Source organism: Sus scrofa, chromosome 6 (assembly GCF_054392235.1).
Source record: "Sus scrofa isolate SSC_HxYL_T2T_F1_AM1 chromosome 6, Sscrofa_HxYL_maternal_Yorkshire_Landrace_v2.0, whole genome shotgun sequence".
Lineage (NCBI taxonomy): Eukaryota > Metazoa > Chordata > Mammalia > Artiodactyla > Suidae > Sus > Sus scrofa.
This window is the reverse complement of record NC_139388.1, coordinates 93,617,082-93,641,418: the sequence shown is the minus strand read 5'-3', so window position 1 is coordinate 93,641,418 and position 24,337 is coordinate 93,617,082. Positions and strand designations below refer to the sequence as shown.

General features: G+C 50.0%; 2 protein-coding genes across 37 annotated transcripts in view; one reads left to right on the top strand and one right to left on the bottom strand.

Moving 5' to 3' along the window:
* The first annotated feature begins 1,533 nt into the window (after positions 1 to 1,533).
* Positions 1,534 to 11,962, top strand: FNDC5 (fibronectin type III domain containing 5). 6 transcript variants are annotated; one of them, XM_021095830.2, is made up of 7 exons: positions 1,534 to 1,661; positions 3,361 to 3,675; positions 5,224 to 5,339; positions 6,282 to 6,480; positions 6,824 to 6,913; positions 9,209 to 9,342; positions 10,833 to 11,962. In XM_021095830.2, exons 2-7 carry the CDS (start codon positions 3,468 to 3,470, stop codon positions 11,061 to 11,063), a joined length of 978 nt encoding a protein of 325 aa, XP_020951489.2. In that variant the 5' UTR covers positions 1,534 to 1,661; positions 3,361 to 3,467; the 3' UTR covers positions 11,064 to 11,962.
* Positions 11,963 to 15,280: 3,318 nt separating this feature from the next.
* Positions 15,281 to 24,337, bottom strand: part of S100PBP (S100P binding protein) — a 41,009-nt gene continuing 31,952 nt past the window's right edge. For all 31 annotated transcript variants that reach the window (XR_014807423.1, XR_014807422.1, XM_084963710.1 and 28 more), the window contains 2 exons: positions 20,700 to 20,787; positions 15,281 to 17,901 (listed from right to left, as the gene is read on the bottom strand). Coding sequence is in view for 29 of the 31 variants with exons in the window: in XM_084963710.1 (XP_084819836.1) it covers positions 17,760 to 17,901; positions 20,700 to 20,787 (230 nt within the window). In the remaining 2 variants the exon portion in view is untranslated. The remainder of the gene's footprint in view (positions 17,902 to 20,699; positions 20,788 to 24,337) is intronic.

Sequence of the window (24,337 nt, the reverse complement as noted above, 5' to 3'; positions counted from 1 at the left end):
TGTGACCCTGGGTGAGTCCTCCCACCTCTCTGAGCCTCAGCTTCCGGATCTGGAACAGGAGTTAATAACACTCATCAGCCCAAGACTCAAAATAAATGGACAAAAAGCCAAGTTTTGAGTAGGTGCTTAATATCTATATCCCCGAAGCCATCTTCTGCCCTTTTCCTAATCCTTCCTGAGACTTGGAGTGTGTGTATCTAGGGGCCCCCTAGACAGAACCTTGACCATTTTAGGTGATAAAGAGGAGCCTTCCCATTCTAAGGGCTTACCTGCAGCCTGGGTTAGGGGCTGGGGCTCTAAACAGCTCTGGACACTCAGGAGGATTCAAATGCGCTTGACTTCAGCAGCTGCCAATGTGTAAGTGACCAGTCAGCCCCTAAGAGATGTCTGGAGTCCTCCAAAAGGAGATCAGCACAGCTTTGGAGGACAGAGGCCCTTCCCTCAGCCCCCACTCAGATCCCTGTTCATGCATTCATTCACTCTTTCACTGCCGCCTTTCCAGAATGTTGCAGAGTCTGGTACATAGTAGGTCTCAATAAAATATGTTGGAAGAACACGGTTTTGTTTTTTTTTATTCAACACACACTTAGTGTCTACTGCTCTCAGCCCTATGCTAAGAGGTACAGGTGGTGTGCATAAAAGAACTGGTCCTGACAGCACTCTCCAAAGATCACCCAGGGGGCCTCTAAATCTCCCCAGCTTTTCCCACCTGGAACCCAGCTTCCAGGCTTCAGGCATCAAGACTTCCCAGGAGTTCCTGCTGTGGCACAGTGGAAACAAATCTGACTAGCAACCATGAGGTTTCAGGTTTGATCCCCGGCCTCACTCAGTGATTGGGGATTCAGCATTGCTATGGGCTATGGTGTAGTTCACAGACACCACTTGGATCCTGTGTTGCGTGACTGTGGCATAGGCCCGCAGCTGTAGCTCCGATTTGACCCCTAGCCTGGGAAATTCCATATGCCACACATGTGGACCTAAAAAGCAAAAATTAATAAATAAAATGAAAATAATTAAAAAAAAAGACTTTTCCCAGAATCGAGGTAATTCCTCAAGCACTCCATGTATCACGGGGCCTGGGGCAGGCTGCATTCCTACAGCCGCAGCTCTCCAAATTCTGTCTTTCATCCCCCCCGCCCTCCAGCCACGCTTCTCCATCCGTCTCAAGCCCTCAGACGCAGCCATCTCCCCCCTCCCAATGCCCTACATCTACCTGGGGTTATACCCGACACGGCCAGCAGGTGGCGCTAAGACCCCCTTTTCCCCAGCGCTGGACTGGACTCCAGACGCCACCAGGACCCTGTCCCTCCCTCCTTTTCTCCCCAGCAGGGACAGGAGTGGACTCTGTGACCTCTAACTGACCCCTCTCGTCTCTGCTGGCTCCTGTGATGAGGCCTGAGGAGACTCCAGTTGCTCCTGCGGGCCCCTGGGTTGTGTTTTCCTGCCTGGTGGGTGAGGAGGGTCCCTAGGGGCCAAGCTGCAGCTGGTGGGGCGGGGCTGGGCGGGGTGGGGCTGAAAGCAGCTGCTGGGAGAGAGAAGGGAGCGGGGAGAGAAAGAAAACAGAGAGAAGAGAAAAAGGAGAGGGAAGGAGAGGTGTTTTGGTTCGCTGGCTGCTCTCCCAAACAGGTGGAGGCCCCACCTGAGGCTCATCTCAGGAGAAGGTATGTGGCTGAGGAAGCAGAAGGGGCCGGGGTGTGGGGGGGTGTTGGCCTGCCCAGCGCAGCAGGCCTGGGGGCCTGAGGGGTTAGAGGGTTAGGTTGTGCTGCTCAGCAAGGACCCCCTGAGCCCCCTCCCATCTCACCCCTCCCAGGGTGACCAAATGGAAGCTTGGGGGGCAGTGTAAGGAGTCATGGGATGGGCATTGGGAGACAGGGGCGCCATTGCTGCTCCTCACTTGCCCTGTGAATTCGTACCCAGCTCTTCCCATCTCTGGATCTCAGTTTCTTAATGGAAAATGGAGGCAGGGCAGGGATGCTTTGTGGGACAAAGCTTGACAAGGTGTCACCCTTTTCAAAAAGAATAAGGGCTTCTGGACGACCTGAAGGCCTTTAAGATGCAAAGGAATGCCCCTCTAATGGAATTTCAGACAGTGGAGGAGGGGGCTCATTTGGAGAGATGGGCCCCCTGGTCTATGCTTCTCTCCTCAACCTTGTTTCTCTGACTGGGACTTAGGGCGGAGAAGGTCCCTGGGGTGGGGGTCGGGGCTTCCCCAGCCCAGTGCTCCAGAGGGCCTCTTATTAGGGAAAGGGCAGTGGCTGCAGCCTGAGGGCTTTTCTCTGCCACTCCAAGATCAGAAACAGAGTGGCTTAGGCAGGGTGTGTGGGACCGAGGTAGGGACGGTGGTAAGCATATGGATGTCCCCAGGGTAATGAGGGAGGGGTCCCCAAGCCCTTTCTGAACTGTGACTGCTGGCCATGTCGCCAAAGCCCCCTGCACCTTGGAGTCATTAGCTCATTCACTACTCCTAGCCTTCAGCTGCGCCAGAAGGGTGGGGGCAGCGGTATTGGAGCCACTTCTCCCTCACCCAGCTTTTGGGAAGAGACGGTGCCAGAAAGCTCTCTGGCTCCAGAGAAGCTGGCACAGACAAGTTCTAGCATCTCAGGGATCCCTGGGTGGGAGACAGTCCAGTCACGCACACATGGGGAGTCAGCTCAGCCTGTGTTCAAATCCTGGCTCTGCTGTGGGTCCTTGAGCAAGTCAAGCAACCTCTCCAAGCTGCAGTCTCCTATGCAAAAGGCAGACAGCAGAGCGCTCAGTCTTCCAGGGCTGCAGTGAGAGGGGAGGTCATGAATCAAGAACAGCCCCCAGGCACTTAGGAGATGCTGACGCTTACTCCCATTAAGGAGAGAAATGAGGAGCCCAAGAAGGGGAAAGACTGGTCTGGGGTCCCAGAGCTAGGTCCTCCTAGCACCCTCTTCTCGGCCCCATGGTAAACAGCACCTCCTGTCTGCACCCCGGCACCTACTAAGAACTCTGTAGTCACCCCCATCCCTACTAGCATTGCTCCCCTCTGCTCCCTCCTGCCCCAGCCTGCAAGGCCTCGGGACTGGGGCCAAGTGAGGGGTGGGGACCCCCAGCAGAGGGAGGGGAGGTCAGCTTTGGGGTGGGATGCCGTGGGGGCACAGAGGAGCATCTCCGTGCCACTTGCCCTCCCTCTCCCTCCGGAAAGGCCAGAGGTGGGGGCCGGGTCAAGGCTGCGCGGCGGGGAGAGGGACTTGGCACCGGGGAGCGCAGAGAACACCCTCGGGCTCCTGTACCGACGAGATGGCGGGAGGGGGGCCGCGTCGCGGGCTGTCGGGGTTGGGGGGGGCGCGGGGGCGCCCTCCGCCCCTCACCCCGCCCCCGCGCCTCTCCCCGCAGCGGGGGCGCCCCGCCCCCCGGGCGCCCGACGTGGACGCGGCCGCCGCCGCTGCCGCCGCCGCCGCCGCCGCCGCCGCCGCGCGGGAGTCGCTGTCCGCGGAGCCGACATGCCAGCGGCGCGGGGCGGCGCGGGGCGGCCGAGCCGGGCGGGTCGCGGGCCGGAGCGCCAGTGCGAGCGGCCGCCGGGCGCCGGAGCCGCGTCCCCCTGCGCCGCCCCGAGCCGGCTGGCCGGAGCAGCCGCCATGCACCCCGGGCCGCCCCGCGCCGCGCTCCGCCTGTGGCTGGGCTGCGTCTGCCTCGCGCTGGTGCAGGCGGGTAAGGGGGCCCGGGGCGGGGGGCGGGGGGCGCGGGCTGGTATCCTCGGGTCCCTTCCCTGCTCCCTGAGGACCCAGTCTCTGGCCCGCTCACTGCTCCCCTTGCTCCACCCGCAGCCCCTTTCCTGCCTTCTTGACCCCCAGACCTGACCTCCAGCTCTCAAAGCCCTTCCTTTCACCCCTGCCCTGGTCAAGGGTCTTGGGATGCCCCAGTCCCCTCCTCCCATTGCCCTGACCCCAGACCTTTCCCTCAGAAGCCCTAGCTCCTTTCGCTGGCCCAGGGAGCAGCTGAGGACACTGATCTCCCCACCTTGGGCCTCCCTCCCTGTCCCCAAGCCTTGCAGGCCAACTCTGCAGGTCTGAGCGGGATGGGGTTCTGCTGTGTGGGAGGGATGGGACTGGCACCCGAGGGCGCGCTGGGACAGGTGGGGGTGGACCCTGAGCCTGGAGTCTGGCCTGCCCCCGGGGCCTGGCCTCCTCCTCTCCCAGCCTCTCCTGACGCCCTGTCCCTGTCCCTTCTGGCTGCCGCCCGTCTTGCTCATCTCTCCTGCCCGTCTCTCCTTGGCTCAGTGCTCTCTCTGCTTCCGCCCCGCGTCTGTCTCTGATACCCCACTTGTCAGTTCTCTGGTTCTGTGTCTGCTGCCCCTGCATGTGTGTCTCTGTCTCTCTCCGACTCCACCTCTGGCTTTGTCTCCCCAGGCTCTAGGCACAGCCCCTGGGGTCTCAGGTTCACTCGCTTGTGGGGTGAGAGGTGCGGCTTCAGCTTAGGTCTTCCCCTTTTAGAGCCTGTCCTTGGGGCTATAGAAGCTGTGTGAGTCTGCTGCCCCTCTCCTAGAAGGTTCTCCCCTCTCTGACCCCCATCATCCCCATCACTGCCTTCTCATCTGATCTCCTTCGTCCTCTCCCCCATCTAGAAGGCCCTACCCTGTACTCTTGACTCCACCGAGGGGCCCTGCTCCGAGTGAACCCATCCTCCTCTGCCGCCTCCCCACCGGCCTCTCGGGGTGGAGAAGAGGCCCTTCCCCACAATACTGGGGGCTCCTCTTTTGATCCTCACTCCCATCCCAGGGATCCCCCAGCTTGGCTCTTCTCGACCTCTGGGTCGGTCTCCTTCCTTCAAGGTCACTCACTTGACAGTGCATTTCTCTAGAAAGAGTGCTGGACTGGGAGGCCTTCTGCCTGCTCTGCACCAGGCTAACCTTCAGCTCCTGCAACCCTGGCCACCTACATCTCCCCCAGGCCTGTCCCCCCACCTCTCATTGCCCCTCCACCAGACCTGGCCCAGGCTCATCACTTTTAGCTTGAACCCCGGTGGGGCCAGCTGTGGCCAGCAGGGGCTCCCGCCCTGGACACAAGGAGCCTGGGGCCTCTCAGGCCTGGCTCCTCAGCCAGTAAGGAACTGAGACCCAGGTGCCAGGCCCACTGGAGGCCCGGGCTTCTTCCTTCCCACCGCATGGCCATCCCCAGGCTCCCCTTTCACACTTAGGAGACAATGGGCCTGGGCCTCACAGCAGGGGATGCTCAGGCTCAGGTCCCTCCCCACCCCCAGAGAGCCCCTCAGCCCCTGTGAACGTCACTGTCAGGCACCTCAAGGCCAACTCTGCGGTGGTGAGCTGGGACGTCCTGGAGGACGAGGTTGTCATCGGATTTGCCATCTCTCAGCAGGTAACCCCCGAGGGTTCCTGGGAGGGAAGAACACATGAAGATAGAAGTGGAGGATGCAGGAGGAAGAGGGGCAGAAAGACAGGAAGAAGCAACAAGGAGCCAGAGAGCTGATGGGCGGGAAGCTGCACATGTGGCTGGGAAGGGAGGCCCCAGGAGGGACTCCTTTGATTAGAACCTGGCGCTACCAGCATGAGTTTTGGGGTTTTTTGTTTTTTAGTGCTTTTTAGGGCCACATGTGCAACATATGGAAGTTCCTAAACTAGGGGTCAAAACAGAGCTGTAGCTGCCAGCCTACACCACAGCCACAGCAATGAAGGATCCTTAATCCACTGTGCGAGGCCAGGGATCAAACCCGCATCCTCCCTAATACTAGTCAGGTTCATTACTGCTGAGCTACAATGGGAACTCCAGCATGCGTTTAGTCTTTTTTTTTTTTTTTTTTGCTTTTTAGGGCCGCTCCCGCGGCATATGAAAGTTCCCAGGCTAGGGGTTGAATTGGAGCTACAGCTGCTGGCCACAGCCACAGCCACGTGGGATCTGAGCCGCATCTGCCACCTACACCACAGCTCATGGCAACGCTGGATCCTTAACCCACTGAGCGAGTCCAGGGATCGAACCTGCATCCTCATGGATCCCAGCCGGGTTCATTAACTGCTGAGCCACAACGGGAACTCCAGCATGCGTTTGGTCTTATAACAGACCGGAGTGTAGGACCTGGCGCCAGTTCTCACTTGATGGCCTTGGCAACTTCCCTAAACGTTGGCAGCCTGTCTCTTTACCTGTAAAATGGAGATGTTGATACCCACCTGCAGAGGGGACGGGGTGCTTAGGTCAGACTGCAGATGTCGGGGGCTTAGCATGGTCGCCTGGCGAGACCTCGTCGGCCCTGGAGACGGGGCCGGGTGCTGAAAACTGGGGCCTGGCTTTTGCCTCCCTTGGCAGAAGAAGGACGTGCGGATGCTGCGCTTCATCCAGGAGGTGAACACCACCACCCGCTCGTGCGCGCTCTGGGACCTGGAGGAGGACACTGAGTACATTGTGCACGTGCAGGCCATCTCCATTCAGGGCCAGAGCCCGGCCAGCGAGCCCGTGCTCTTCAAGACGCCTCGCGAGGCGGAGAAGATGGCCTCCAAGAACAAAGGCAGGCCTGGACCCCGGGGGTGGTCAGGGCCAAGAGCAGTGGGCAGCTCGAGGAAAGCACGACCCCCCCCCCCATTCCTCCCCAGACCCCTGCTGCCCAGTAAACTAGCCCCGGAGGGAGGGGGCGAGCGTCCTTCTGGGATACGCACTCCCAAGGTGGGGTCACGTCCAGTCGCTGCCACCCAAGCAGCCATCAGCATGTTCCCGAATCTTTTTGTTAGCTCTGTGTGTGTGTGGGGGGGGGGGTAGCTGTAGAAATAAGCCCTGAAATATCTGGGGCCCGGACCTAGCGGGGTGGCTGGGGGAGGAGAGGAGCCCCAGACCCAGTGTCTCTCTCCCCCCAGACGAGGTGACCATGAAGGAGATGGGGAGGAACCAACAGCTGCGGACGGGCGAGGTGCTGATCATTGTCGTGGTCCTGTTCATGTGGGCCGGTGAGTCTGGCCCTGAGCCCTCCGCCCTTCACCCCCACCAGACCCTTTTCCCACAGAAACGAAGGGTGGGGCCGTTGGAGGCGGTGAGAGAAGAGGGCTTAGGAGCCCAAGTCCTGCTGTGGGTGCCAGGTCTGACTGATCCCTCCTCCGATCCACCCTTCAGCAAAAACATAAGAGTTTCAGGGGCTGCTTTGTAGGCGTGTATGAGTGCTTGCCTGTCCCCGCCCTCATAAGTGCCCATGGCCCTTGGCCTTCTAGCCATGGCTGCAGCAGCCTCTCCTTCCTCTTCTGGGGTTGCTGTGCTCAGGTGCTTCAGGCCCGGGCAGCTCAGGCTTGGGACACCCTCTTAACCCACTCATCCTTCTAGACATGCCTCTGAGACCGCCTCCTTGGAAGCGCCCCGCTCCATCCACTAGACCGTCCCTCTGGTCTTGATGGCCCCACAGCGCATTGTGTGCCCCTCTCGAAATTTAGACCCTTTTAGGGAGTTCCTGTCGTGGCTCAGTGGTTAACAAATCTGACTAGGTTGCAGGTTCGATCCTTGGCCTTGCTCAGTGGGTTGGGGATCCGGCGTTGCCGTGAGCTGTGGTGTAGGTTGTGGACATGGCTCGGATTTCGCGTTGCTGTGGCTCTGGCCTAGGCTGACGGCTGCAGCTCCGATTTGACCCCTAGCCTGGGAACCTCCATATGCCACGGGAGCGGCCCAAGACATAGCAAAAAGACAAAAAAAGAAAATAGAAAAAAGAAAAGAAATTTAGACTCTTTTAGATAAGTTAGTTGGGCTGCTATCTTTCTCTTTTCCCATTCGTCTATGAGCTCTCAGAGTATAAGACCAAAATCTTTGTACTCAACTCAACCAGAATGTACTGAAAAGACCACTCCATTCCAGAAAGTAGTGCTACAGTCGTAGCTAAGAAGGGCCTTGTGCTTGTAAGGAACTCCATCTGGGAGACACCGCGCCTGCACTTAACTGTGATTCAAGGTGACGAGTGCTGTGATAGTACAGCATCTGGGAGCGGAGGCCAGGGAATTGATTCTGGGCCTAGGAGTAGAAATCAAGAGAAACACAGAGAGGAGGTATATGGGAATTGAGCTTTGAGGAATGAATAGGAGTTCACCAGGCAGCCAAGAAAGGGAAGGGTATTCTGGGCCTGGTGTGTTCAAGAAGCAAAGTAAGCTCAGTCTGACTCAGTGCAGCTGTGACCCGAGAGAGAGAAGGTAGAAAGTGGGGGAGTAGAGGATGGCGAGGCTGCCATGTGGACGGGAGTCCTTTCTGAGGACTTAATCACTGCGTCAGAGCTGCATCGGCATCGTGGTTGAGAGGGCAGGCTCTGTTGTAGAAGCATATGGAAAAATATGTTCCGTAGGCACAAAGGAAAACAGGCACTTGGGGGAGAAAAGCAGGGAAAACAAAGGATTGGAGAAAAGGGGAGGTTTGCTTATGGTGCATTATTAGACTTGGCACAGGCTGTATGCACATAATCATAACAATATAAACATAGTGAATTAACCCACAACTGTGATGTGATTCTGTTAGCAGGATGGGGAAGAAAGTAGAGAGAGTTGTTAGGCTCTATCCACCACAGTGGGACGTCAACAGATAATCTCTAAAACAGATGGATCAGGAAATAGCACTACAGGAGTTTCCTGATGGTCTAGCCGCTAAGGATCTAGCATTGTCACTGCAGTGGCTTGGGTGGCTGCTATGGCACAGGTCTGATCCCTGGCCTGGGAATTTCTGCATGCTGTGGTCATGGCCAAAAAAAAAAAAGAGAGAAAGGAGTTCCCATTGCGGTTCAGTGGAAACAAACCCGACTGGTATCCACAAGGATGCATGTTCAATCCCTGGCCTTGCTCAGTGGGTTAAGGATCTGCCATTGCCATGAGCTGTGGTGTAGGTTGCAGACGCAGCTCAGATCTCAGTTGCTGTGGCTGTGGCCTAGGCTGGCGGCTGTAGCTCTGATTCAACTCCTAGCCTGGGAATTCCTGTGTGCTGTGTGTGTGGCCCTAAAAAGCAAAATAAAATATTTTTAAAAAGTAAAAGAAGGGAAGGGAGGAGGCACAACCAGAAGCATGCTGTAGGAGGATCAACCTAGCAGCAGGGAGGCGGGGGCAGGGAGGGGACAGGTAGACACAGGAGCCAGAGGCCAGAGGCTGACTCCTGCAGTCGTGCAGTTGAGAGGCCGCTGGAGCCCGGTACCCCCAGGGGCTCAGCTCAGTGAGGTCTCATGGGAATGAAGCAGAGGGGCAAGGACCTGGACTCTGACCTCTGACTGTGCTCCCTGTCCTCTTCAGGTGTCATTGCCCTCTTCTGCCGCCAATATGATATCATCAAGGACAATGAACCCAATAATAGCAAAGAAAAAACCAAGAGTGCGTCAGAAACCAGCACACCGGAGCACCAAGGCGGGGGTCTTCTCCGCAGCAAGGTGAGGGCAAGCCCTGGGCCTGGGTGGGTGCCTGGTGGCTGGCGCACTGTTGTCCCTGGGCTGCAGGAGGGGTCCACTCAGGGCCTGGCATGGCAGCAGCTGGACAGAGCCAAGCTGGGCCAGTGTCTGTGTGACACAGGGGAACACTGCAAGTGGATTTGGGATTCTCTCCTTTTGCAGGTTTTTTTTAAGGGCTGCACCCACAGCATATGAAGTTCCCAGGCTAGGGGTTGAATCAGAGCTAAGCTGCTGACCTACACCATAGCTCACAGCAACACCAAATCCTAAACCCACTGAGCAAGGCCAGGGATTGAACCCACAACCTCATGGTTCCTAGTCGGATTCGCTTCCACTGTGCCAAGACGGGAACTCCATTGTAGGGGTTTTAAATAAGGGCAGCGAACAGGGAGGGCATAGTTCTTGGTTGGCGGGAACGGCATGAGTAGGGGTTCTGGGCTCATTCATGCTCCTGCTGTGCTGTGTAGCCTTGGACAGGTGCTTCACCTCTGTACCTTCATTTCCTCTTCTGTAAAACAGATCTGAAAACCTTTTCAGGGCTCGCTCTGAGCAGCTCAGAAGAAAGACGTAGAGAATGGGAGAGGATCTCATGGTTCTGACGATGATTATCCACCAAACGCCTGGTTCTCTCTATACTTCCTCCTCCTCCCATCTCCTTACACCCTCTGGCTTCCTGTCCTCTCTCTTGGCTTCTCTCTTTCTGGCGCATTTTCCTGAAGCCTCTTGTTAACCCCCATCTCCAGAAGCACCTCAGCAATGTCAGTGGCTGGGGCTGCACCCAGAGGCAGATCTGCAGGATGTGAGAGAACCAGCCAGCAGGGTGGCTCTGCTGGGGCCCAGGATCCAGTCCTGGCTATTCAGTTGGGTGAGGCCGAAGGCTGGGTCTGCGAAGGCAGAGACAAGACGTCCAGGCAGGGCTCCTCCTTTCCTTCCACCTGAGACAAGAGCCTGGCTTTTAGGCTGCAGCCCTGCTGCTCCCTTCCTTCTTGTATCTCCTCCCCACTTCCAACATTGCAAGAAGTCTATTCCATTAGCCCTGGCTGCTTCTCTCATTTTTTTCCTCCCAGTTTCCAAACAAGCCCTCGGTGAACATCATTGAAGCATGACTGCTGGTCTGCAGGGAGAAGGGTTTCATTTTTCTTCTCTGCTGGTTGCCAGGTCCATGAGCACAGGGAGAGAGGGGACTGCCAGGGAGGGGGGCACAGCTAGCTGCACAGTTCTCCCTCTGCCCCCTGCCCTCCCGCCCCATCCTAGTCTGGTGAAGAAGGCTGAACTACAAACCCAAATTCTGCAAAAAATAAACAAGCCACAAAACTAAAGGCCTGGCCCTATTCTGGAAAAGGCAAAGCTGCATGAGACACAGCCTTCTTTCTGCCTCCTCGCCTCTCCTGGACTGGCTTCCTTTTTGAGAAAATGCACAAAGCTCCTGGGAGATGACAAGCACCTAGGCTGACAGAAGCTGTGTCTTTCAGGGAGGCTGTGGGGCTGCCTGCCGGGCAGCGTCCTGGCTGCCATCAAGCCTTTGCTGGATCCAGTCATCAAGGAAGGACTTGCTTGGGGTGCGATGCACAACTTTGCAAGTGTATAAGATGATATCTGTTCTGTCTTTTGGAAAATACAATCGAAGGGCTTTACTCCAGAGGGCAGAAGGATTTCCTGAGCTGGTTGCCTGCATCCTCGATCTTCTCTGGCCCATGTTTTGACTGTAAGATCATCGGTCTGGGGTCTGAAGAAGACAAAGTGGGAAAGAGACCTGGAAGGTACTGGCTCCGTTTTTAGGAAAAGTCTCTTGGAGTTGCCACAATGCTGGCTTGCACAACTGAACAGGTATGTCCACGTGGGACACCTGGGGGCTGCTAAATCACCCCTCTGGGGTGGAAGCTGCTGGAAGGCAGGCCTGAGCCATTCACTGCGGACAGTCAGAGTGGGCCTGGCCTCTGGGGTCTCCATGTCTTGCCATCTCATCCGGGGGTTCTGTGAAAGCTCCCCAGGGGCCTCATGTCCTCCCCTAGAGCCTGAGTGGTGTGAGGTGACAGGTCTCTCTCCACTGCCTCTTTCTGGTTTAAAACACAAATGGTGCTTGCTAAGCGAAGGCAGACCCTTCCCTCGGACTGACAAGTTGTGACTGCTGAATGCCTGCGTGGGAAGAGACGGACCTCTGCGTCCCCATTGGTGGCTGAGATGAGAGTGCGGGCAGACGGCGCCTGGCACAAGCCTGGCACACAGTAGGCGCCCACTGAGTACCAGTTGAACTGAAGGATGAGAGCAATGGCCCCCAGTCGGAGAGCTGAAAGCCATGACCCAGCGACCGCCCCTTCCTTCCGGTCTCTAAGCGCTCTCGCGGCTGGGTCAGCCACAACTCTGCGTTGCCGGAGTGTGAAGCACAAGGAAGGAGGAGAGACAGGGTAAAAGGCAGATGTCAGCGACACTAAGGGCTTCCTCATGGGAGGGCATGAGGCTCCACTCATTGTCTTGTGACTTCCATCCCTGCTGAATGGGGCTGCAAGGCCAAGTCTCCTTAGGGGGAGAGGTCCTTACCTCCGATCCAGTTAGAGCAATAACCACTTTTTAAATGTAAAATAAAAAGACAAATGAAAAGGCACATCCTTGTCTTCTGGTAAATGCCCAAATGTTGCCCTCTTTTTCTGGCAGTTGGCAGCAAGTCAGGATGTGTGGAGGAGGGAGTCAGTTCTCTCTCCATTTTGGCCTGCAGCTTCTCAGGGACAAGCCTGCCAGCCAAGCTGGAGCTGGAAGGGAAATCTCGAACAGATGGGGGTGCACGTGTAGGAGGAGAAAATAGCTGCTCTCTCATCCTATTACTGAGCCTCTTCCCCCCCCCCGCCCCCGCCCCACAAACCAAGCTGGGGCTGCCTCACCGTATAGGTATACAGGCTGGAGCTCAGTTGTTTAAAACAAAGGGTTTCCCCTCTGGTTGGGGTTGGTGCTTTCCCTGGCCGAAGGAATGCCATCCTGCTTCTCCCTGGTGGGAGGGGGAAGGAAAGAGGAACTGCAAAAGCTGTTTGCTGCAGCTCAGGATTCACAGCATGCTGTTTGGGCTGTTAAAGGAGCATCATTCTGATCCCGCAGCAGGCTGAAAGGTAGACTGATGATGCCGTTAGCCAATGAGCGAACCAGTAAATGGGGCACCTTGAACATTTCTGTCCAGAGCCAGGAGAAGCTTAGAGGGAAAATGTCAGGCGAGCAGAGCTTAGGGTAGGCTGTTCTGGAAGGTAGCGCAGCGGGAAGCAGGTCTTGGAAGCAGGTCTTGGAGGCTGGGTGGGAAAGTGGGAAATCGATTCGCACACAGACCTCAGAGAGGTACTTCCCAGGCCCTCTGTGCTTGTCTAGGGCCAGGTGAGGAAGGAGCCCCAGGTCAGCATCGGGGACAGACAGCTGTCAGTGAGGTCCAGGGTGCGCCGCAGATGGCAGTTTGCTGTCCTCCCCTCCTCTGTGGCTGTAGTACATCATCTGAGAGTGTGAGGGGAGTGGAGGAAACCATGCTCCTACTAAACTCCATTCCCTTTCATCACTTCCCTAAACCCCCAGGTTCTACAACGGAGCTCTTCCTGAATTAACTGCCGTTGCACAGGGGATCCCTATGGCTGCGACTCGGGCTGTGGTCCTTTCTTCCCCCCTCACTTAGATCTGCAGATTCCTCACAGCTTAGGAAGGGCCCTGGCAGGTTCTCTGAGACTAGGACAGCTGCCTGGCAGACGAGAGCAGGCCTGTGGGAGGGATGCTGCTCTGACTGGGAGACCCTCCCTGGTCCCACCTCAGGTCAGTTACTCCTCTGATGGGGGTCCTGGTCTCTTTATCTGTCACAAACAAAGGGGTAAGAACAGAGGGTTTCTAGAACTCAGCCAGTGCCTGGAGTAGGAGCCGGAGGGCTTCTTTATGGGAACAGGAGGGAGACCCCAGGGTCCAGGGAGGAGGAGGAGGACTGGTGTTTCTGTAGGGCAGGAGTCCTCTCCTCTCTCCAGTCCTGGCCCCGAACCCCAGCTCTTCAGTGTGGGCCTCATCTAGAGCCCACTCTTCAGATCTCTAGTTCACCTCTTCGGATATATAGATAACATTGCCCCACTCCAGTCACGTGATGCTTCAGAATTCTACTTTATTTCTCACCGTCTTTAAATCTACTTGACACTTTTACGGATTTAGCTTTTTAAAAGTAGCCTCCCCCCCAAAAAAAAGGGCGTTAAAGGAGTTCCCTAGTGGCTCAGTGGGTTAAGGATCCAGTATTATCACTGCTGTGGCTCTGATTACAGCTGTGGTGCAGGTTTGATCCCTGGCCTGGGAACTTCCACATGCCATGGGTGCAACCTCCCATCCCCAAAAAGTAGCCTCTGAGAACAAAATGCTTCTGTAAATGGAATATACACCTGCCCCAGCTTCAGACCCACCAAGCTCCATCGGTACAATATTCCCAAGCCCTCATATGTTATTTGAAGCTAAACTGAAGATCTTCGTATACAAATAATTCCCTAATGATACAGCATTTCAAGACGAAAAGGCTTAAAGGTTGTTCAGAAGATTACATTCCAGCCCTTCTCAACAGGTGCTAGGTCCCATTTTCTGTCTGTGGCATGTTCCAGCTGTCGCAGGGGGAGGACAGGTGGGAACGACTGACAAGGCGGGAGCTTATGGTTAAGGAATTCCACTACCGACCAGCTGATACTTCCTGGACAAGTGGACATCCCCCCCTCCACCCCCCGACAGGTGCTCTGGCCTACAAAGCAAGCATAGGCTAGAATCAGCTTAGGAATCATTGTTTTCGCTTAGAAAAGCAGAGCAGCACTGAGAAAAGCAGGAAACTCTGCTTTCTAGTTCTAGGTGGTTGGGGTTTTTTCTTCCTATAAAAACTCACAACAGGCTGGTTAGAGAATGAGCTTTTAGAGAAGGTTCATTTCTCTCCCTCCTCCCTTCTGCACGACATGAGATGAACTGAGGGGAAGGAGCACCACCATCTCAGAGAACTCAGACCGGTCTCTGAAACCTTTGATGCCTATAGTAACACATTGCTAAAAAGGAAGTAAGCAATTACTGGACAAAGGAACATCTACCCGACAGGACAAAATGGATATATATAGGTATAGAGAATCTCAGGCTCCGACAAGAGTGTCAAATAGCTGAGTATTGTGCAAATATATACGGAGCCTTTCGCCTGGACTGTAGAATGCACAGTAGACGCAGCTTACAGAACAGCAGGACAGAGAGCCTGTCCAAACATGTTGCTGCTTATTTTCTCAGCACGAGCTGAGACTGTAAAAGCATTGGCTAATACGGGTGACAAACTATTACTGCCTCCCCTTTCATCCTTGCTCCTGGGGTGAGTCTAAGAAGCTTAGGTTCACAAAAGAGACCTAAGGAACACCGTGTCTCCCACATCGACCCACACATATTCAACCTTCACCCCAGGTTCTAAGAGCAATTTTTGGAGAAGTCGGGCCAAGAACAACTATGGGTTCTGGTTTCTCACATCCCTTTCAAAGGGAGAATGCCCCAGGCAGCTTGGTTTCTTCCTTCATCAGTGCTGGCTCTGGAGAGGCAGAAAGACACGGGGGCCAGCCATACAGCCAGAGGAAGGAATGCGAGGCAACGACGCCTGTGTGATGGGGCCAAGCCATCAGGCCCCTCTGCAAAAACAGCAGCACGGTGATATTTCAGGCTCTCCCTATGTCAGGCTCCTGACATGCACTATATGGAGCTGCAAATCCCAATCAATTTCAACATTTCTGAACTACTGGAACGCCTTTCTCAACACTGTAATTTACCCTCAAAAGAATAGGGCGCACACACCCTCGCCTTCCCTATACCACGTTCTCCTAACTGCCGCCCCCTCCCACACCCCACTAACCTACCTATGCAAAGAAGGAAGGAACCCTCTTTCAAAGCCCGAAACAGACAGCCACAGTACATAAGCCACTGACAAGAACTTTTATTTTCTTTTTAATGACATTAAACACAACTGCTACAAGGGGAAAAACATGATAAAGAGGAGGCGCCAAACTTCAGTTTCATAACTGATCCTGACAAGTAAATCGGGGTCTGCATTAGATGCAAAACTACAGGTTATTGCAGGCTCTTTACTTACAAGTAAACCATGTAAACAGCACATTTCTACTCTGCTTTGTCAAGACCCCTGTGGTGAAATGTCATCACAGAGGAAGAAAGCTAGGTAGGCCGTTAAACGCACACAATCCTTACTCAAATAAAACAACCCAGCAAGAATTCTACATGAAAATTAGACTGAGAGGCCAAAACCAAATATGAGAAATGTAGCTTTAAAAACAGATTAAAACTCCAGATTCTACCCACTACCATCTTTAAGGCCAACATGCCTGATAATGAGTTTTCTTTGGCTTTGTTTTTCTGCTTAAAGAATACCATGTTAACCGTTAGGGAACAGTTCTCTCCTCCCCCAGTCCAACAGATTTAATTTAGCTGCTAAAGCTTTGGGAAAAACAGAATTATTTGAGCAAAAGGAAATGTGATTGTCACATTTTCTAGTTAACCCGTCACTCATTTGATTTGGCAAAGGCTATGCTCCCATTACACATCAGACTTAGGCCCTCCTGTACCAGGGAGGCAGGAGCCTGAGTCTAAGCAAAAGGCTGTCCCTTTACTCCTTGGTTGTCTGTGGGGAACCAGACAACTGCAATGCTAGCTATCCTAGCTACTATTAATTCTAACTATGCTACTGTTCCAAAGGTGGATGTCTGTTTCTCTCACTCCATCAAGCTAATTTAGGGAAACCCGGAGAAGTGACTGAGATAGTAAATGCCAACTGCAATAAAAGATTTTGACTCTTGCCTTTGAACAGAACTTCTCCTTTGTATTTTGGCCCCACATTCTAAACCAGATATCCAAGGAAAAGAGAATACTTGACGAGATAGAAATAGTTAACATGTAAGGACATCCAGCTAAATTTACTGGTAACTATGACCAAGCTTTTCCCAAGTCAGTTTCTAAAGCAGGGTAGGGTGTTTAAGATGGATTACTTGCATACAAAGACAACAAAACCAGACACAGGCAGCGAGCCCAGTGTCACAGGCTATGCTACAGCAACCAGGTACAATCTTCACAGACAGTGAACAACAGCAGCACAAACGCCAGACTACAAAATCTCCCAAGAGATGTCTACAGCTGTCTGTAAAGAGAATAACAAACTCCTAGGACATCCATTAAGACGGCTGCACAAAAAAAAAAACAAAGCCTGCCAGCTTGGGTTGGAATACCAGTCCTTAAGATCAGGTAAGGCTTTGTGCACAGGCTTAATCAAAACTATATTATATCCACTCTAGTAGTCTTGTAAACATATACATCAGAGGTTTGACCAAGTGAGATGGTAACATCCAGGATCAAAAGGCACCTCTTATTAACTAACAATGGAGACAAAAGACCGCCTCTCCAAAGTCTCTCCTACAGACGGAGGCTCACTGACTAACACGCCAGCTCATATTTGAGGTTGGGGTTGGGGTTCACCTTGAATTGACACCTAATAGGCTAGGCCTCTCAGGCTTTCTGGCCTGTCCTAGAGTCAAGACTCTGGGTGGGTAGCTTTTCAGGAAAGAGTGCAGGTAGGCTGTTCCTAAGAGGCATATCTTTGTCTAACAGGATACAGGAATGTGCTGGTAGAGCCATAAGGTCACTGGAGGAAAAAAAAAATCCTTGAAGAAAGGCAGAAAAGGTGACCAGACACAAGATCACAAATCAACAGGGGTTATTTGCTAGTCACCAGTCTTTTGTCTCAGCTAAGATTATATAAGATTTATAAACACTATTTGCAAAATAAATTTAAAGAAGAATGAAAAAAAATAATAAAGGCAGCTAGTAGGTACAAAAAGAAAAGATACACACTTTTAATTTGTCTTTTCAAATACTTCAAATGTCCTGGATTACCAACTTTAAAATATTCAGAGACTCAAATAAGAAAGAGGGGCTGTTAAAAGTGACTTGTATCCATTTACGATTAACAATTAGCAAGAATTAACACTGGCTTGCAGCCTGATAAAGAATCTCTTCCTCACAGGAGATTAAAAGATAATTTCTTTTGGGCACCAGAAGTAGACTTCACCTCTGCAGAGAGACAGGTGTTTTGCTCGAACCTGGGTGTTTCGGCTTAATGCTGGCTTTCGAGAGGCAGCCACCTTCAATTTAAATTAAAAAATTAAAACTATATCAACTCAACACTGCTTAAATGCATACAAACACACACACACGCACACACACAAACAAGAAGCACCTTATACAAAAAAATTTCAAGTCAGCAACGGGCATTTCCAAAAGGTGACAAGTTCTTTAAATAAAATGTTGTGAAAAATAAAATTCAGCATCTACATAGCACGAAACAACAGAAGAAGATGAGATGCTGCTCTGGACAGGACCCTGGATAGGGACCTTCACTGCTGATGGGAGGAGACAAACGAACTGTATTGGAAATCCGGTAGACGCTGGAACCGATGGTGGCTTCTCATGTTCCTGTCAACCCACTGAGTCAGACTGTATCTTTGCAGAGACTTCTGTCGGAACCGGGCGTAGTTACTAACAGGGGAGAAAGAAAATGAAAAGAGGAAAGATAAAGGTTTCAGTTGGAATGGCTCTCTGTACACAAAAGAGGCCAAGACAACTATTTAAAGAATATCATTACTTTTGGAAACTGAATATTCATTTTATATTTCGATTTGCACGATTTTATATAAATTTTATATTTATAAATTTTATACTATTTCACCTATATGAAAATGACATTATAAGTATTACTTCCTGGGGAGTTCCCTGGTGGTCTAGTGGTTAGGACTCAGCACTTTTACCACTGCAGCCTGGGTTCAATCCCTGCTTTGAGAACTGAGATCCCACATTAAGCTGCTGTACACCATGGCCAAATAAAAAAAACAAAAACAAAAAACAAACACATGTATTATTAAAAAAATAAACTTAAATACTATTTCATTCTAACTTCCAAAGCAACCTAATTCCCATGCAGGTATTATGGTGATATGGTCCATATAGACCCATATTCTAAGAAAACCCAAAGTATAATGTACAGTGATGTTTAAGCAGAAAGAGAAATTTTGTCCCTCTGGAAACATGTAGAACAGGATCTCTATTTCATTGCTTGCATCAGACCTGTGCCTCCTACAGGACCACACCGTCTGACACAGCTCAAGATTGCTCAGGACACAGCAGTTAAAATTAGAATAAAATTCCCAGAGAAGGTAAGGCATCATGTGAGCATCACACCACAAGTTCAGAGACTGAACAGACTCAAAGTTTCTTGAGAGTCTCCCTTAGTCACGTTCTGGGCTGGGGTTCTGAACAGGACCCTCTGTGTCCATTCTCAACTCCAGCTATTCCTAACAACCACCTGGGAAGCTTTTTTTTTTTTCTCCTTTTTCAGCCACACCCACAGCATATGGAAGTTCCCAGGTGGGGGATTGAATCTAAGCCAGAGCTTCAACCTACACCACAGCTGTGGCCAATGCTGGATCCTTAACCCACTGTACTGGACAAGGGATGGAGCCCACACCACCTCAGGGACAATGCCGGATCCTTAACCTGCTGCACCACAGCAGGAACCCCAAGCTTTTTTTAAAAATACATATTCTTGGCCCTTCTCTCCGCCACCCCAAACTTAATACCTTCAAATCCCTTGAGTAAAGCCCTGGACATCTGTATTTTTAGACATCTCCATAGGTGATTATGGGGAACAGCCCAGGTTGAAAATAATAACAGTACCTGACATTTATCTAGCCCTATATGTAAAAACTTGCTGAATTCTTTAAACACCTCATCTCAGGTAACACTAATGACAATCCTATCAGAAAAAGTACTTTCATTAACTTCTTGTACAGGTTGGGAACTGAGCCTCAGATAAAATAACTTGCCCAAGGTCACACAGTGGAATAAGTAGAAGAGCCTAGATCTGAATTTACATCTGAGTGCAGAATTTAATAAGCATTAAACAAGACTGCCTTTCTGAGAACTCCTGTCATTTTTGGCAACTACAGAGAAAATACCAAATGTAAAGGCCTTGATGTGGGACCATGAATGACATACTTGAAAAATAGCAAGGAGTTCCCTGGTGGCCTATTGGTTAAGAACTTAGTGTTGTCACACCTGTGGCTCAGGTTGGATCCCTGGCTGGGGAACTTCCATATGTTGCAAGTGCAGGCAAAAAAAAAAAAAAAAAGGAAAGGAAGCCAGTATGACTAGTGCGGAGTGAGCAAGGCAGATAGTAGATGAGGTTGGTAAGCTAACCAAGTGAGCCTTGATTAAAGCATACAGGCCCTTGTAGGGGATTGTGGAGATAGGAAGTTACCGGAAAATTCTGAAGAAAGAGAATCTGACTTATGCTTTAAAAGAATTTCTTTGGCTAATGAGTTGAGAATAGTAGACAGGCAAGGGCAGAAGTAGGGAGGGGAGTTCACTCTGGGGATTAGAAAGCAAGAATCAGGAGTTCTCCTCATGGCTCAGGGGTTAACAAATTCGACTAGGAACCATGAGGTTGTGGGTTCAATCCCTGGCCTCACTCAGTGGGTTAAGGATCCGGCGTTGCCGTGAGCTGTGGTGTAGGTTGCAGACGTGGCTCAGATCCCACGTTGCTGTGCGGGAACCTCCATATGCCGTATGTGTGGCCCTAGAAAAAGACTTAAAAAAAAAAGGCAGAAGTAGGGAGACCATTTAGGAGACTTGCAACAGTCCAAGTGAAAATTACTGAGAAATGGTCAAATATTGGGTATATTTTGATTTGGATATAGTATATGTAGAGCTTAAAGGATTTGCTCATGGACTGACTATGGAGCAAAAGAGAAAGAAGGCACAGATGACTCCAAGGTTTCTGAGTAATTGGATCAAAGTAGCTTAATAAATCTGTAAAACCATACTGCATCAAGAAACCAGAGAAGGAGGAGGAAAAAAAAAAACCCATAAGATTTCAGGACTAGAAAGGCCCTCTGATATCAATTAGTCTAATATTTTAATTTTACTGTTATCAGGACCAGTGAAGTGATTTGATCAAAACCATATAGCTAGTAAAAAAGTATAAAGCTGGAGTTCCCTAGTGGCCTAGTGGTTAAGGATATGCTGTGGCATGGGTTTGATCCCCAGCCTGGGAACTTCTGCATGCCACAGGTATGGCAAAAGTGGCAAAAGAAAAAGAAAAAGAAAAACAAAAACCCACCCAGGTTTCCTGAATTACAGTTTAATTCTTATTCCATTATACTATACAGCTTCTTTTTCTACCTCTGGAAATAAACAGTAATTACTACCCCAAAGCCCTACCACGTTTCTCCTGCAGCCAAATTCTACCCTTTTCCTCTTTCTTCTAATCATCCACTCACCGCCTGGTGAGGTCTGAAGGATGCTGCCATTTTTGGTTCTGCATGTGATGAACTTGATCCATCAAGGTACACAGCTCCCCCAAGGCACCTGTGATACAGAGAGATCAGTGGTTAGGAAGCAGCTCAGCTCAAGGGACCACAATGTCAGCCTGGGTCAAAACATGTTTTCAGGGAAAGAGAAAGCAGGCATTGGTCCTAAAATAGCTATGATTATCACAAGCAGTCAGCACAAATACTATAAACCAGAGAGGGACCTTGCTCTTGGATGATAAATAATGAAGCAGCAGCAATGACAGCCATCATTCATTCATTCAACATTTAATAGCTCTGATAATATTTGAGGAGATTTACCTGTCCCTAGAATGTGGTATAGACAAGACACTGTACCTACCCAATGAAGTTTATACAGGAAACAGGCAATTCCAAAAGTTGTGATAAGTTCAGCCACAGGAGAAATACATGCTGCTATATGAGCACAGAGATTGGAGAGGGGGGGTTAAAGAAAGCCCCCGCCAAGGGAGATAAATTATAAGCAAAAATTTAAAGTGTGTATAGTAATTAGTGACGTAAAGGGGTGGGAGGTAGGGGCGTCTTAAGAGAAATAGCTAATACAAAGGCCCAGAGACACAAGACAGTAAAATACATTCAAGAAACAAGAGAAGTTGAGACTAGAAGGCAGGTGGGGACTTTTGCTTACTGAGAAAAATCGCTAGAGGCAATTTCTCAAACACCTGGGGGCCTGGCAAGGTGCTAAGGCATAAACTTTACATATTATCCTAACTAATTCTGAAAAATTATTTTGTAAGGAGATAGACTTCATCATCATCGTTTTAGAGGTGGGAAACTGTGGCTCAGGGGTAAACCTGCCCAAAATGCTTATTAAACTGACTCCTATTTGATTGTGTGCTTTTGCCACTACTTGATAATGCTTTTTTTGTACTTAAGGGCTGAGACTTAGACTGAATCTCACAAAAGCAAAAATTGTTAGAATAAAATAATTTCTCTAGATCAGTGGTTCTCAAATTTTAACATCGACCATATAATCAGATAGAGGTGTAAAACAGGTTGCTGGGCCCCAGCCCCAGTTTCTGATTCTGAGGTCTGGAGCGGGCCCTGAGAATCTGCTTTTCTAAAAAATGCCCAAGTGATGCTGCTGCTAATGCTGCTGCTGGCGGTCTGGGAACCACCCTTGGAAAACCACCGCCCTAGACAGTGGACACCTTTCTTCCGGCTGGTTTACATCTCATTAACTCACCTACTCTGTTCTCAGGAACTAAGAACTGTCCAAGTAGGCGACAGATCATCTTTTCATGTTCTGGTAAGAGATACTTATTTAACTTCTACTTTATTAAAAAATTTTTTTTTTTTTTAGGGCCATACCCATGGCATATGGAGGTTCTCAGACTAGGGGTCTAATACAGCTGCCGGCCTACACCACAACTCACCGCAACGCCAGATCCTTAACCCACTGAGCAAGGCCAGGGATGGAACCCAAAACCTCATGGTTCCTAGTCAGATTCTTTCCACTGTGCCACAACAGGAACTCCTTATTTACTTTTAGAACCAATTTATTTGAAGCCTCAAGAAGTTGAACTTTGTAGAAAAAGTACATACTTCAGAGTTAGGCAGACTCAAGTTAAAATTCCAATCCAGCCACTAACTAGCTCTGTGGCCCTAGGCAAATTATTCCACTTATCTATGAAATGTGGACAATAATAATACTTCGCTTAAAGCTAAATATTAGGGATATAGTACATAAAAGACTTAGCATATTTCTTGGCATACAGTGTACAGTAAGTGGTAGCTATAATTATTATGATGTTATAGCTTCAGAACTAAGTTTGCAAAGGGTCTTCAAATTTTATGACAATCATCTATAAGGAAAAATGCTTATTAAATAGATAAGTCTACATATAAACTATGACATGTTTTATAACATTCAGTAGAAATTCTCTAACCATAATGAGATGATGCTTTTTGGGAAAAATTTATTGATTCATTACATTAAAAGTTTAGGATTTCCCTTGTGGCACAGTGGGTTAAGGATCCAGCACTGTCACTGCTGTGGCTCAATTAGCTGATGTGGCACAGGTTCAATCCCTGGCCAGGGAATTTTTACATGTTGCGGACACAGCCAAAAATAAAAGACAGAAAAGTTTCTATGCAGTTAAAATATAAAGCACAACCAAGGGTAAAAGAATACAACAGACAAAATGAAAAGTATATCTGAAACAGATTTGCATGAGCTTAATGTCCTCATTCTACAAAGATAGCCTCCTCATCAAACAAAGAAAATGGAAGAGGTAATCCACAAAATACAAGTAATCAATAAACAGAATGAAAAGATACTCAATCTCACTAATACGGAAATAAAACATAGTGATCTCACTTATTGAGAAGGAAATACAAATCAGAAATGAGTCTTCCCTTTAGGATAGAAGCAGCTTTTGATTAGAAAATCCCCTGCCTGTTTGACTTGTTAAGCTAAAATCAAAGTTCTCTATTCGAACTGCCTTTCCTTTACCGTACTTTTACATCCCTAGCACCTCCTGCCCCTAGCCTCCACAAAAAGGACATTTCAGTGGAGGAGAAAATAGCTTTGCAAGAATTTCAAGATCACCAAAGGAGGGCTAGTGAGATATGGAAAGTCTAATGTCCGATCTCAAAATGGAACAGGATCATCCACAGATCACATCCTTCAGCTCACTCATCTCTTACCACCGAAACACTATAAACTGTCCTGACAATGGAGACTCAAGATACGCTAAACTTCCCATGAAGAAACCTACTCCCTTTAAACCAAAACAAGGAAAGACTGATCGATTAGGCCCAGAGTGGCTTTAAGTATTCAACTTCTAGGAGTCATAATCTAGCAGGACAATTTACCTATAGCACTTACTTTATATCACTCTCCTATACGCTCTGCATATATTCATTTATTCCTTACAACAATCCTATGAGGTATTTCCTCCATTTTTATAAAGAAACTGAGGCACAGATAAGTAATTGGCCCAAAGTAACACAGCTAACAACACAGCCCAAATTCCAAATATGATACCCTCATAGGGTTGAGTTTTCTTAAAAACTTTCTAGGACTGATATTTCACTCTGGGGATTAGAAAGCAAGAATCAGGAGTTCTCCTCATGGCTCAGTGGTTAACGAATCCGACTAGGAACCATGAGGTTGTGGGTTCAATCCCTGGCCTCACTCAGTGGGTTAAGGATCCTGCGTTGCTGTGGCTCTGGCGTAGGCCGGCAGCTACAGCTCTAATTAGACCCCTAGCCTGGAAACCTCCATATGCCTCAGGTGCAGTCCTAGAAAAGGCAAAAAGACAAAAAAAAAAAAAAAAAAAAAAAGGCAAGAATCATATTGCAATATGTCTCTTGTATACCCACTTGGTACCTAGCACAGCACTGAGTACACAAAGATTTCAATAATTAGATCCTGGCTTACATAACCAAGAAATGTTAAGTTTTCATTAGCATGGAAAACTCAGATTTATAAGGGTAACCTTTATTATTAATAAGGTTTACTGATCTAGAGATAATGGGAACTAATATTTATCAAGTATTTATTATGTGCCAGACACTGCTAACTGCTTTGCATGTATCCTATCATTTAATCCTAACAACCACAT

Excerpts from the sequence above, each read along its gene's own strand:
- FNDC5 (XM_021095830.2), top strand. The coding sequence starts at position 3,468 with ATGCCAGCGGCGCGGGGCGGCGCGGGGCGGCCGAGCCGGGCGGGTCGC. Across the intron at positions 3,676-5,223 it reads CCTCGCGCTGGTGCAGGCGG|AGAGCCCCTCAGCCCCTGTG; the intron begins GTAAGGGGGCCC and ends CCCCACCCCCAG. Across the intron at positions 6,481-6,823 it reads GATGGCCTCCAAGAACAAAG|ACGAGGTGACCATGAAGGAG; the intron begins GCAGGCCTGGAC and ends CTCTCCCCCCAG.